Consider the following 15,092-nt stretch of genomic DNA (forward strand, 5'->3'; position numbering starts at 1 on the left):
ACTTTATTCTCAAGTTCTCATTAAGGAATACCTTACTTTGTAGTAGTACTACATGTTTGTCTTTCCTATGTCAATATTTCCAGCTACTAAAATATTGGAGACATAATCTATTTCATTCTGCTGTTACAAATATAATCCATTGAAAAGGCAAGGTATAATTTAAGATGTTGCCAAAAATGTATAAAGAGCTGTGTTCTCCCCAAGCACCAGTTCACAACTACTACCAACCAGAAGACAAAAATAAATCAGAGACAGACTTCTGGAAAAGCACAACAAAAGCTACCCAAAACACTCCAATGCCAACAGGAAACTTACAACTAACAACAAACCCAATTAACTAATTCAATCAACATGGGATTAAGACTTTCATTATTCCACCAACAAGGAATTAAGGCTTTCATTAAGGATTTCATTTTCTTTAGTGCAGTATAGCAAGACAGGTTGCAGAAGTAGAATTCTATATTTTCATTACCTAGTGAAAAGCCAAATAGAGTAAAATTAGAATTTCAGGGTGACAGAGAAAAAAAATTAATCCAAAACTATCCAACTGCCTGAATGCCGACTATTTTTCTTTGCTGAATTAGACTTTTCAACCACGTATTAGGTATCCCTTTCAAAACCACATTTTGCAGTTCACTTTTCATGGTTATTAAATTTAATGTGTTTTGTCTATTTGTTGTTGTTAAATCCAAATTCTATGATCTTAGTTTTCCAAAGTATATAGTAAAACAGATAAATCTGGTAACCCAACAACACTGACTGCAATGTAGTCTTTTAAATAAGTTTAAAAGTTCTAGGAATACCTTTCCTTCAGCAGGTGAAAGGTTCTATTCATTTCACATTACACACCTGATTTTTTTCATTAAGTCCACATAAAACAACAGTGAAAAAACATATAGAAGCTGCCAACTCTTCTTGCTGCAGAATTTGAAATCCTCTTAACTGTATTCCAAACCATCATAACAACATCCTGATGTATGCTTGCAAACATTAAGCACCTCTTTCCAAGCCACACTGTAACCACAGAGATAAAGATTTACTTACCTGATCCCCTTTTGGTTACAACCTTCAGGCTCTGAGTCAGAGTAGCATACAAGAGAATCAAGTTGGGAATAGGAGCTTTCATCTTCTGTCTTTCCGCGGCTGCTTCCTGGAGTACCAAAAAAAATAGAAAGAAACACTGGTTGTACACTGGTGCTAAAACAACCTTGAAGTAAATAATCATAATAGTGACATTGTGGAACAGCTAAATACTGTTTTTGTGAGCAATTTAAAGCACTAAAAATGTTTTATTCTTTTTTTAAAAAGTATGCAAACCAAAATCATTATAAAGCAAACACATGCACACACTACATTTAACCATGGAACTTCAGCTACAACTTTGTCTACATATTGAAAATCCTTGGGGTCCCTGCTAAAACTTTATAACAGACCTCCTGAAACATCTATTTATTTCTGTTTATCATACAACCTTTTCCACGCACCAGCATGAAAAAGAAAATAATGCCCTTCTTCATTACTTTTGGTCTCATTTATTAATATCACAAATTGAGCAGATGATTCACAATAAAGTGAACATTTGATTTTAAAAAAAATATGATCATCTTCTTGGGAACAGAGAAAGGGGGGAAATAAGAGAACATCAAAGCATAGACATTTGCAACTTCCTTTTAGGTGAGCAAGTTTCCATGCAAGTTCAAACTAACATATTCACTGCACTAAATCAGAAGTGAATGTTAATTAGAATGGAGATAAGCAGAGCACAGACTGTGCTTTAGCCTTCACCTCCAACATGTGAATACAAGATTTGCATTTCTATTTATTTACTCTGGTTATTAAGTGGTGTGAACTGCTGGTGTAAGCAGGGCCTAAACATTTTGTTAATTCCTCATATAAGTAAGAGGAATTAATGTCATCTATTCATGATGATTATCAGCTTTTTCAGGATAAGTTGATAGGGCTAATATCTTGTATTTCAGTGTGTTGAAAGAGGAAAGGAGGACAAATCTGCCTATTCAAGCTAGACAGCAGCCTATCTATGCTATCTATATTCATTAGAGAAGCTTACACAAAAAAAAATCTTGTCTAATGGGGACGAGAAAGGGCTGGGATCAATGGTTCTTTAATATTATAACTAAGACCCAGACTAAACCAATGTGGTTTTGATATTCACCTCCATTAATCATAGCACTGGACAGCAACTGAAAAAAATTCTCAGAAGGGGCCACATAGTACAAGTTTTGATTTCTAAAGAGACTGTGAATCTTTTGTACTTCCATTGATAATCAGGTTACTGAGTACCCAAGACATTTTTTGAAAACAGTATCTTAAAATATCTTCATCTTAGAAGAGAACAGGTTAGAAATAAGAAATATCAGGGGTATAAAAAAGGACATTATGGGAAGAATTGCTTAAAAAATTATGACTTTATATATAATTCATATTAAAGCTTTACATGTCATGACATTTCAAAACTAAGCACAAATCTACTACATTCATTACTATGTATTAAATAAAGATGAGGAAGTGAGATAATATATTTTGACAAGTTTGTATATCTTATTTTTTACAACAATACTTAGACAAATACACAAATGTTTGTTCTTTCATGGTCTTTAACAAGCTTCAGCATTCTAGAATCAGTGAAAGACTCACCTACATTCACACGCTACTTCAGAAAATTTAGGCAAATTAGAAATTAAATGTGAAATATGGGATTGCTAGGAGGTAAAGTATGTGTAATACTAACATTTTTAGTTAACTTTAAAATTTAACAAAGTAGCATGACCACTGGCAGTTATAAATAACAGTGATCTTCAGAAATTTAGAAGCTAGCAATAAAGGTTAATTTTCCAGGAGCACAGTGAGTAGATACCAAAATGTGTTATGCCACATTTTACTGCAGACCTTAGTCAAGCTTTCTGAAATCAAAATCTCATTTCTCAGTCACTGCACTAACTGATGCCGCAGGAAATCCTGAAGCTGATATCTTCAGCCTCCAGGGAACTAGCAAGAGTCAGCTCCTTGCTCTGTGTGAGCCTAATAAATATTGCCCAAAGATCCACAGGATCTTACTATGCAATTACAAATCCAGTAAATAGGTTCTGACTGTGAAAGCATATCCAAAGACATCCTTTTTGACCACACATCAAAAGATAATATTGCTGATCACTGTGAATAAATGCAAATATATACATATATTTGCATATGTATGTGTATACATGCATTTATTTGTATTTATAGATCTTTGTGTAGGGAAGCCATGGAGCAGCTATAAAGATTGATGCTATCAAAGCAAGCCTCAGTAAATACAATAATATCAATAAGAAACTGTTCAGTAAGTGAAAATCTTTTCTTGGTCCATGCATATATCACTAATATAGGTTGTCAAGCCAATAAGGGGAACATTATTATAATAATACAGCAGGAATTGCATTTTAAACATATCACCATGGAAGACATTCTCATGTACATTAATTCTCAGAGATTCAGGTCTAACTTAAAGGCATAAGCTAAACTGGCTGCTGCCTACATGACTTGTGATAAATCCCTAGAAAGTAAAGTCTGCTGCTGTCTTTGGAAATACCAGAAAGAACTTACTGCCAAAGGGAAAAAAAAGGGAGGGATGACTCCCAACAGCAGCCACTGCCTCCTTACAGCAATATAAGCAACACATCAGATCTTGCATAGGCTCTCCCCGGAGCCTTCCAACCCTTCTCTTCTGTTTACACTCCCTTTCGTGAAGGAGGAGAACTATTTCTGGTCCTCTCTACATTTTAAAAACCAAATGCTCAACCAAAGAAAATGCAAAGAAGTAAAGATCAGTTTGCTGGAGCTGGTGCCTCACAGCTCTGGAAGTTGTCTGGGCGGTTGGGAAATGTGCCTCAGGTTATTCAGATGAGTGATTCTAAACAGATATTTAACATCTCTTGTCCCTTGTTCCAGGTGAATGCCTCAGAAATTGACTATTCTAGAAAATGTCACCCTTGTGAAACTGGTTATGAAAACAAAATCAGCAAGTCAGAAGAAAATATAAATGGAACATCCCAAGGGGAATCTCACAACAAGTCAACAAAGCAAACAGGAAATGCCTTCACTCCTGCAATGAGTATGCCCGAGGCCTAGACACTGTAACATATTCAGGTAGCTTTTAAAAAAGAAAACAAAATAAAAGACATAATTCTGAAAAGTCAAATTCTTAACACTAAGTGGAGTGTGATATCTCATGCATTGGAAATAGCCTTCTTTCAGCAATGAATTTTTTAAGGAAGAGACTATTTTACTAGTTGCTTAGCTGGAATTTATTTCTTTTTTTAAAAAAATCATTAAGAAATTCTGATTTTAACAAGCAGAACAAGTCTGCTGTTTCTTTAAGCAATAGTGAGACAGTTTACATATACATCCACAAAACTAATTTTTATGGTTGTTCTTTTTTCTGATTTTCAGTTACTTCCACTAAAAAGCCAAGACAATGTATGGTAGTTATAAATTTAATTGCTGTTTTTTAAGCTGAATTTATTTTAACATGTTTTACATACCCTTTGAGTATAAGACTGCTATACTCCAAGGGTGAATAGTAGACTAAGAAAGTCTTTTAGAACCGGGGATTTTTGGCTGCCTTTTCTTTATATAATACCAAGGATGAAATGTTTTTTCATCTTTAAGCAGTATTTACAACTTCAGATTTTCAGTAGGGGGCTGTTTTCTTGTGTGAACCAAAGCACTGAAAAAATGTTAAATATTTCTGCAGAAATATATTGCACACAAACTTTAGCTGGGCATATGAATAACTTTTTTAAAAAAATTCTTTTCTGTAGAAGGTGTCACTGTTTGACACAAGAATGCCATAGCACAGCATTTGCATCAGAAAGTATCTAATTTTCCAGTTGAGACAGAAATAGAAATATAGCTGTATATCAAGACTAACATTCTTTGGGGAAATGCCAAGAATGCTTTTTCTCTTCAATTGTCATAAATACTCACTGTGAGGAAAATGCCTACACATAGACACATCCTTCCCAAAACAGCTCAGCAGACATTAAATTAACTATAGTAAGGCAGTTCCTGATAAGGCAGGAAAGTAGAAAAATTTTATTTCCTTACTGTACTTACTATGGGCCTTTCCCACCACTTGAATCAAATTTAACTGAAGTAAGAAATTGTCCAGGGGCTCAGTCCCTTAGAATAACTTTAAGGGGATGATTCTCAGTTAGCCTATAACTGCTAGCTGATGTTTGTTGACTAATTAGTTGAAAATAATTTTTCTTCCCATACTGCTATTCTAACTTTGAAGAATGTTTTTTTTTACATGTTAAAGACTGCTGCATTATCTTTCTCCATCATATGCCCTTCAAAGAAAAAGAAAAAAGCAAAAGATTATTGCAACATCCTCTGATATCGTCAAGATATTTCATGACTGTTCTGCAGTAATGACAAAAATGCCTGCTCATTAATATTCTCTTTTTATGTGGTAGTTCTTTACAAACACCTGAACAGAATGATATTAGATCTCACAAGGTGTAAAGGACAGTTTGATATGTCCAGAACACAATTCAAACATCTTGGGGACGAAAAAAAAAAGGCTTTAATTTCCTAAAATGCAAGGAAAAACTAAAATGAGAATCAATGTGATTTCATAAATGTGTCAATTCATTGTCATGAGCTGACCTAGAACAGTAAGACAACCCTAGCAATTCTTAAAATGGTAGCTAAAAGAAAATATACCTGTTTCAAATACAAAACTCCATAAAATTAGTCCTTTCCAGAGTCCCAATGAACAAAAGGATTTAGCAATCAAATTATGAAGAACTCATGAAAAACCAGTCAAAAGCAACAGGAAGCAAATAACTACTGTATTTGCTTTCCAAATCATCCCTGTTCGTCCATGCTAAGCAGCATTCCTAAGTTCAAGCATGTTGTGGTAGATAAAAAAAAAAAAAAAAAAAAATCAAAAAAAGGAAAGAAGAAGTTTAAGCAAGGAGAAAGGGTTGAAGGAATTGTGATAGTATTTTAAACTGACACAAGTAAAAGCCAATATGCCACCTGTCCTGCAGGGCACATTGTGAACAGGAACTCAATGGAGCTTTTGGAGAGGTTTCCAACCAACAGCGTTATGACTTTCCCTATTAAACCTGGTAGTCTTTATTGCCTTCCTTTAAAGATACTTTTTATTGACTCCATCCATCATACAAGGTATAGTAAACTAGGCAATCTATCTGGAGAAATTTAGGATTATTCCATGTATCTCTGTATATGAAAATATAATCTACTTTTTCCAAAAGTTTCCATTAAGAAACATGTATCACTTAAATGAATAAAAGAATTTAAAATTATTCTACAATGAAAAAGAATCCTGATATGGACTGAATATTTATTTTCTTAGCCTTATGGAAAAAAGTAATGTCAACAATAGTATTTGAACAGAACATGGACTAGCAAACATTCATCTTTTGCATACTGTTTAGATTACTTAACGTGTTCCTAAATATTTCACTAAGTTCTTTTTTCTGTACTATGTAATGAAAAAGATTTCTGGATTGTGCTTTTTCCATTATAAGACAAATAAATTGTAGCAGATTGCAGATACCTGAAATTTAACATGTCATTTGCTTGAGGAACCTCTTCTGAAGAAACAGTTGGACATCTTGTCCTTCTAAACCACAGACTGAAATAGTCACATAGCTGAAAACTGTACAACACATATTTTGGGGAACTGCAGGGGCTAAGAAGAGGAAGTACAGATTCAGCAAAGACATTCAAAAGAGAGATGATGGTCTCTTTCCAATGGTCTCATAGGATGGGACCTTGTGGGATCCAGGTCAGCAGGGCACCCTTGAGAGTCCCAGATAATTCACCAAGGTGGCTCAGTCAGTCAGAAGTACTGATGCAAACAGAGCAAGAAAGAAAATCCTTGGATAGTGAGGCAGTGAGTAATTCACTATCAGGGTAAGGGAACAAAGGATGGAGAGAAGTCTCTGTTCATTTCTAGGAGCCTTAACTTGAGATAAAAAAGACATCAGTCTAAGTTTAAAAAATCTTGGATTGTTATTAGAAGTAGGTAAGAGTTCACAACTCATGATCATAAAGAAATAAGAATCTGAAACTAAGGAAAGGTTTTTTTCAACAAAAAATATAACCAAACTGGACTAACATACTTGATGTTTCCAACATATCTGGTAGGATATATAAGAAATGTGTTCTCATGATGCAAATTAGGTCAATGGATCAATGAAAAGTCTGAAACCATAATTTCTTTTTCTGGACAGCAAAGAAAAAACATTACAACAACCTGGCAGCAACCTGACAGGCAATAATCAAAAAGTTTAGCTCAACAGCAATGTTTAAACAAAGATACTTGGAAGATGATTGCTGTGTTACATAACTTCTAAAGAGAGATGTAGAAGATAATAAACAAAAGAGCTATCCCTTTTTATAGTCTTAAATACATAAAGTCAGATAAAGATGGAAAACTCAAAGATATCCATGTGATTTTTAAATGCTGCCCTTCCAAATATAGAAAAAGGCCTTCCTTTCAAATCTGTGTGCATTGGTGACCATCACTCAACTTATGGCATCATTTTGGGATGCAAGATATCTAACACCACTTATCTGCTCTTGCGTTGGTTCCTTGACCACTCTGTATCTTCGCCTTTTGAGGGTTAGTGGCCTTGTTCTTGTATAGAGATGAAATTCCACCTGTGCCTAAACTGACAAGGTTTTAATACTGCAAGTAAAACTTTGTTGGATAATTATGTTTGTGTTTTCAGGCACCTAAATGAGCTTCTGAAATATTTACGGTAGCAGTAGAATAACAGAAACATAAAATCACACAATGGTTTGAGTTGGAAGGGACCTTAAACTTGCTGACATGTCCATGTCACTCATGAAGATGTTAAACAATGTTGGTCCCAGTACCACCCCCCCCAAGGAATGACATCTGTCACTGGTCCCCACTTGGACATCAAGCCACTGACCACAGCTCTTTCAGTGAGACCATGCAGACAATTCTTTATCCACTGACTGACCCACCATCAAATTAATATCTCTCCACTTTACAGACAAGGACATCATGTGTCAAATGCTTTGCACAGCTCCAGGTAGAGGACATCAACTGCTCTTCCCCCATCCAACACCTCTGTAAACCTGACACAGAAGACTCTCAAATTTGTTAGGCACAATTTGCCCTTAGTGAAGCCATGTTGGCTGTCAGCAATCACCCCCTTATTCTCCATGTGCCTTAGCACAGACTCCAGGTGGATCTGCTCCATGATCTTGCCAGGCACCAGGGTAAGAATGACCACCCTATAGTTTCTGAGGCCTTCTCTATTTCCCTTTTTAAAAATTGAGGCTATATTACCCCTTTTCCAATCTAAGTGTATTCACCTTATGGGTTTGTGGAATTTAAACTCCTTTTTATGGCAAGTTTTCAAAGACTAGCCATTTGCAGCAAAATCATGGCAGAACAGCTGGATTCTCTAGTTTCCTATATAAGTAGTTTGCTTGCATTTTCTAATTTATTAATAGTAGCAGTTATATAACAACATAATAGGTTTGAAAAATAAATTTGCAAGATGTAACTTAAATTAACTCTAATTTTGAGCTTATGTTATGATAAAAGCATTTTTGAAAAAGTTCAGTCTTCAAAAAATTTTCTGAATAGTTGCTTGATAAAATAAGCAAGTTCTTTTCCAGACAGTAACAGAAGTTTTTAAGCATTTTGCTTATCAATAAACATTAAAAGAATTATTTGTTTCCAAAAATTCCCTGAATAGTATTGGTGCCTAAAGAGGTTACCTAGAACAGAGGCTAGACAGTGTTAAAGGATTAAAGTAGGTATTTTTTTAAAAGGTTTTCAAAGGATACACCTTGGGCAGTACAAGAGCCTGGCCATGGTTTCACCCAAGATGGACTCCATGTCACAAGCTTTCATACTTTTGTAAGTTTTGGTCCATTTACATCTTGAGGTTAATTGTCCAATTACAGCTTCAGGTTATGATGTCTCATCCTTCCAGATTGCTCTCTTCAGTTCTCCATTGTTTACAGTTTTTTGGGCTCAAAGCTACAATGGTTTCCTTGGTTTTCAGGCTGGAAAAGGATTGTTTTGTCTGACTAAACTGTGAAGAGTACTTACTAAACTTTATATGAAGCTCTGGGTTGCACACTAATGCAGTACAGAATCTAGAAAATATGAAAGCTACAACTTAAGGCATCAGTATCTACCAGTATCCATCTGAGTTACTAATGAGAAAGATATTATCTCTCAAGATGAAGGACAGAAGGATGTGGAGGATGAAGCTCCACTGTGGATATTCTGACAGAATGTTTATATACAAAATAATAACCCCCCACCCTTACCATCACTCAGGTTATCAGTTTACATCACACCAACATCAATGGTTTTCCACAGCTGATACTTGAAACAATTTTGCTAACACAAGGTAATCTGAGAGCCTGACACATGACCTGTTTCTAATTTAATGCTTGCCCTATCCTGCCATTTGAGATGTTACAGAAGTTGTGTAATTTTACATTACACTTCATACTATGTGAGCTCCCTGTGCACTTTAGAGCTGTGAAAAGGGAGAAACAAGTGTTTCATTTATCCCCTCTCTCTCACAGACTAACTGACAAGCCCTTTACACTTCTTCAAACCAGATTTTGACAACCTGCTGTCAGGTCCTGGGATCAGCAGTGGGCCTGGGTGTCCCTGCCCGGCTGGGCCAGGGACAAGCTCATTCAGGGATGTCAGTCCTGCCTCGGTGACACTGCAGGGCTGCTGGGCTCAGCTCCACCTCTGGCCCCGCCTGGATGCTGCCAGCACTCGAGGCAGCCCATCTCAGCATGGATTCCTCACACATGTGCTACCCCCAGCCCTCTCTCATGTCATCTGCTCCAGGCCAGAGCCCCTGGCCATGGCTCAGCATGCCATGCCGTGTGACAGACCCCATAACCACCCCACGATGTTCAAAGAGTGTGAAACTGCACCCCATGGGTGAGGGCACAGGCTACCCCAGTGTCACTCTTGGGGCTGGACAGTCCACCTTCACCACACCCTGACAGCTTGCTCCTCAAAAGGGTCTGAAATCCAGAAAAACTATCCACCAATGTCTGTCTCAGACCTGGTCATTTCAAAGGGGAGAAAATTTCTTACATTTTAACACTATAAATAACTTGAGAAAAGTTGCTGTTCCCCTTGAAAATGCATAGATTGAAAGCAGTTTTGTGTTTATAGATACAATGATAAAACACTTTAAAATTTCACTATTTTATCAATCATCTATGATATAATTCTTTTAAGATGTTAGCAGACTATAAGCAAGATCACATATAAAAACATTTGAGTAGCAACAATTCAGTATGTGAGTGACATTTCACAGGAAAGTTACTGCCTGCCGAAGACAAGAGTCCAAATGATGAATTTGCCATTTGAATATGAACAAGGACCTGAAGAGATTTATGCATACAAAGGATAAGGCAGCTTTACCAATTTGATACATCTTGTGTACCATAATTTAAAGCAGAGCAATTTCTCCAAATATTCTCACCATTTAATTGGTTTGTACATAATTCAAGCATTGATGATATGCAACTATACCAGTGGTGGGTACAGCAGAGCAGCTCTTTCTGCTCTGTTCTGCACCCTATCAATGTAAATCAGCTTTCCTGCAGTACTGGCAATCACATCAAAATTTCATAACTCCTGATCTATTACTATGAAGAAGAGTAGAAGTGTAAAAAAGAAGAAAGGATTGCAAATAGGACTAAAACTTCTCCTGTTAAAATTGTAGAGCATTTAGCTGCACTGAACGAGGTAACTTTGAAACTGCCCAGACTCTTCTTTCCATCTGGGATGCCTTTCCTTAGCCCTGCTTCATTTCTAGTGGTGATCTCATTGCTTTGTTTAGCTGGTTTTTGATAAGCATATCTTAATGCCTTTAATTCCTAGCCAAACTCTGCTTGCTATTTCACTGCCCTAGCACCAACCAGCTACCTAATAATCCCAACACAGGAGAAGCTTTCACTGCTTCAGTGGAAAGTAGCAGATCTATGACTACTGCTTACCTTCAGCTTCAATCTCAGCCTGTACTGAGATCCAAGGTCACAAAGCAGCGTGGCTGGCCTAAAAACCTACTGCATTTAACTTCCTCACAGACATTTACAGTTTTAAGCTGCTGAAGAGTACTGTTTATTAATAGCTGCATTTTATGGTTTGACACTAAGAGGAAGCTCTTAGATGGTTTCAGAAGAGGCAGAGCTTCCAGTTTACCAATTATGTATTACTAATAAGAACTCATTAAATACATAATATCTGACCTTAATGCCACAACATCCTGATAATTAACAATAGCTGTTCCAAAATTAAAATTTCAGACTATATAAGTGGAACATATAAATCAAGTTAAGATTTACATATATTCAGGTCACAAGCTAAGTATCACAAGTATCAGGTCACAAACTAAGTTGCAGTATATTTAGTATGCTGCTAGCAATTTTCACAGCTGAGAGATATTATAAGACATTCTTCAAAATCTTGATTTGAGAATAATGACTAAAAATAAAAAACCTTCTCAAAAATAACTTCTCTGGAAAACAGTAATATTTTCTCCCACCATGACAAATATTTATGTAGCCTTTCAAAACTGGAATTTCAAATACACATGGACTGAGAATCACTCTGGTCTTACCTGTGGTAGATCAGGCTTGGGATTCCAAGCCACTAATTCAAAACCTTCTGTCTTAAAATGGATGAAATGCACATCAGAAATAACAGGAGAAAATACCATAACCCTGGGACTCTTTCTTTTCTATGGAGGTGTTAAAACTATTAAGCCAGAACTTGTCTCCTTTTGCTTCTTTTTCCAGGCCCCTAGATTTAGCATGCACAGCTGCACAGCACCTTGTTTTCTCCAGAAATTATAGAGATTGCTGTCATCAAAATAATTGGATGAGGCATTTGGGACATGTGAGTTCAACTCCTTCAAATCAAGAAGACTTACAAAATAATGCCTCCATTTCCTGGGCATGTGCTGTACTTCCATAATACATACACACACATTGTGTGCTTTCAGAGGAACAGTGTGCGATGAGCAAAATGTTAACTTGTAAAATAAATGCAGCAAATGTTTATGGGTAGCTCATTCAAAACTATTCTGTTAATTTCTGCCCTGTTGTACTGGGTAGAATGATTCCCATCATGCTCTAAACATAAAAGTGGAGCATTCCATAAAATTTTATCAGCTGCTATTGTGAAAGCCCCCAGGAAGCTTTAAAAGCTCACCAGAAATGCATCTAGTTTCTGCAGAATTCAAAACTTAGCATAAGTGTATTTGCCCATGAATCTATGCTATTGACTGACGACTATTATGCCAATAAATCATAAATACAAAATCTATCTTACAATAACACTGCTGAGGTTTTACTTCCTTGAGAAATGATGTCTAAAATAAATTCTCGGTACATTCTAAAGATACATGCAACAACACTTGATGCTTATATTATTTACACAGGGTTTTGGATTCTAGTACATGCTCCTCACAGGCACTCTGAAAAAGAACATGCTCACTCCCTCTCCAATAGCAGCCAGCCCAGCCTCTGTAAATGAGCTGGGAACACAGTATTTTTTTGGATTACTCCTGACCCACAGGAAGTGACAGTCACCTCTCTGTTCCCGCCTCCCAGTAGCTTGGGGCTGTTGTGCTCACACATCGATTGAGGGATTAGAAGGGGATGCAGATGCAAGGTAAATTTATTTCACAGGCAGTGAATTTCATACCACACACACAAATCTTATTCACTCTTCATTGATTATAACATCAGGAGATTAATAAGAGCTATAAGAGGTATTAAGTAAACCAGAAGTAAAAGTTTATGGGGTTGCATTACTTTATCTTTTTTTTTTTTAATTTTCTTTTTACATTTAGTTAAAGGAGATTATTCTCATAAAGAATTATGAACTAGAGCTTCCAAAATCAATTCTGTAATGAAAGTCTCCCATTTTTTCATCAGGATGACCAAGGATGATTCCCTGGAAGGCCAGATACCAAATGGACTTCTACACTTCCTGCTGTTAGCTCAGCATTATTTAATAATGGTTTACATGATGGGAAAAATATTTTGATTGTTACATTTCCAGATTAAACAAGGTGTGATGAATTGCATAACTGTTTGAAGTCAGTGACAGCATTGAAAATTATGCTGACAGACTACAGAAATCATATTAAAAAAAAAAAAACCAAAAAACTCCAGAGAAACAAATGTAAATTGACAAATTAAGAAGATCTAATCAACCAAACGCAGGGAGGATGAATAACAGCTGGCCAGGTATTGGTTCCGTAGGAAAGGATCTATCGATGACAGTAGATTAGAAGCTGAATACCAGACAGCCTACACTTCCTAAAATAAAGTTGACATCCTGAGATGTGCACAGAGCAGGGTAATTGCAAAACCTTTATCTTTAGGATCCAGAAATCTTTTAAAAAGTATATTTAACATTTATACACAATGACTGAATACAGCTGGAATAGTTTCATTCCATACTTTTGATTGCATAAAACTTCCTCTGAAAATAGGAGCTGGATGTATATGAAGTCCACACATTCTGGAAAACACTTCAAAATAAGAAAACAAACAAGGAACATAAGAGTTGTTTAAGAGAGAGAGCAAGAGTGCAAAGCATGGACAGTTCACCAGTACTGGCAGCAGCCACTGCCCAGAATGTGTCATTTTGAAACAAATGATGGTACTACGAGGATTCATTCAGCAGCCAGTGCGGTCATAACAGGTAGAAATACTGATTTTGTTTCACCTGTTCAAAATTATTTGGAGACAATAACATTCCTAGAACAAATACTGCCATTGCTGATGTTCGCCCACCATTCTGGGATGAGAAATTCTGAGGTGGATCTAAAAGACATGTGTGCTTCATTTGGCTCATGATGGTGTGTAGAGCTTAAAAATAAAAAGGGAAGGGAAGGCAAGGCAAGGCAAGGCAAGGCAAGGGTTTAGAGGAGATGAAAACACACTCATTACATCAGTGTCATTGGTTTATGATAAAACGTGATTTAGGGGAGTGAAAGAAATCAGAATTAAAAGATCTGTTAAATTAAAGGTTTTTACTTGCTGGTATTGTGTCAGGCAGAGACAAATCATGCTTGAAATGCCTCCATAGTAACTTCCATCCTTAGTCTCACTGGAGACAATATAAGAAGAATGTAAAAAATCAGAGTGAGGTGCCTCAGATATCTGCATTAGATCCCATTTAAACAGAAGATACAGGTATAACATCCTTGCTCCAGCCATTGACCATTATTCATTGCCTTACACACCCTACTCCCAGTTGTGCACACTTTACTGCTTTGTGAAGCCTAATAGCTGCAATCATTGCATACAATGGAGCCCCAGCTAAAGGAGTCAGGACATTCTTTACTGAGGTTTGTCCATTTAGGACAGAAGCCTATTTTCTGTTTAATGTGCGTGCATTGTCAGTAATTATGTGCAAATGAACAGTTAATGAAAACAAGTGTAGTAAGAAAATTCTGGGGTTTTAACAATTGAGGATCTTAGCACAGCTCTAATGGAACAAGTATTAGCTGTTCACCAAGAAGCTTTTAGCTCTATTACATACAAGCCATTGGATACTGACAGAGTTTTGACTATTATCTTGTCTCAATCAACTAACTTGAAGTGCTTCATTGTAAGAGCGCTGAGACACCTCAGCCCAGAGAAGCTGTCAGTGCCCACCCCTGGAACTGCTGCAGGCCAGGTTGGACAGGGCTTGGAGCATCCTGGGCCAGTGTAAAATGTCCTTGCCCAAGCTAAGGCTGGATTAACTTCAAGGTCCTTTCCAACCCAAACCATTCAATGACTCTATGAACTTCAATTTGTAATATAAATATACTTTTAAAATGTGCTCTGGTCCCATATCAATTAATTTCCAGCTTTTAAGTTAGAAGTCATGATAAGCATTTAGCATTCTCTGATATACTCTGGGTTTTGTATCTGCTGTCAGATAGTCACAGAAACTTTTTTTTAATGAAATCTTATAAGCATATGCAGTATTTCAAGATATTTCAGTCTACAATATCTAAAAACTA

At 36.5% G+C, this 15,092-nt stretch overlaps 1 protein-coding gene across 2 annotated transcripts in view; it reads right to left on the reverse strand.

The window, feature by feature from the left end:
- Positions 1 to 15,092, reverse strand: part of IL1RAPL1 (interleukin 1 receptor accessory protein like 1) — a 668,131-nt gene that overhangs the window by 581,781 nt on the left and 71,258 nt on the right. For both annotated transcript variants that reach the window (XM_063182325.1, XM_063182330.1), the window contains exon 2: positions 1,045 to 1,150. In XM_063182325.1, coding sequence (XP_063038395.1) covers positions 1,045 to 1,126 — 82 coding nt within the window. In that variant the 5' untranslated portion in view covers positions 1,127 to 1,150. The remainder of the gene's footprint in view (positions 1 to 1,044; positions 1,151 to 15,092) is intronic.

Source organism: Melospiza melodia, chromosome 2 (assembly GCF_035770615.1).
Source record: "Melospiza melodia melodia isolate bMelMel2 chromosome 2, bMelMel2.pri, whole genome shotgun sequence".
Lineage (NCBI taxonomy): Eukaryota > Metazoa > Chordata > Aves > Passeriformes > Passerellidae > Melospiza > Melospiza melodia.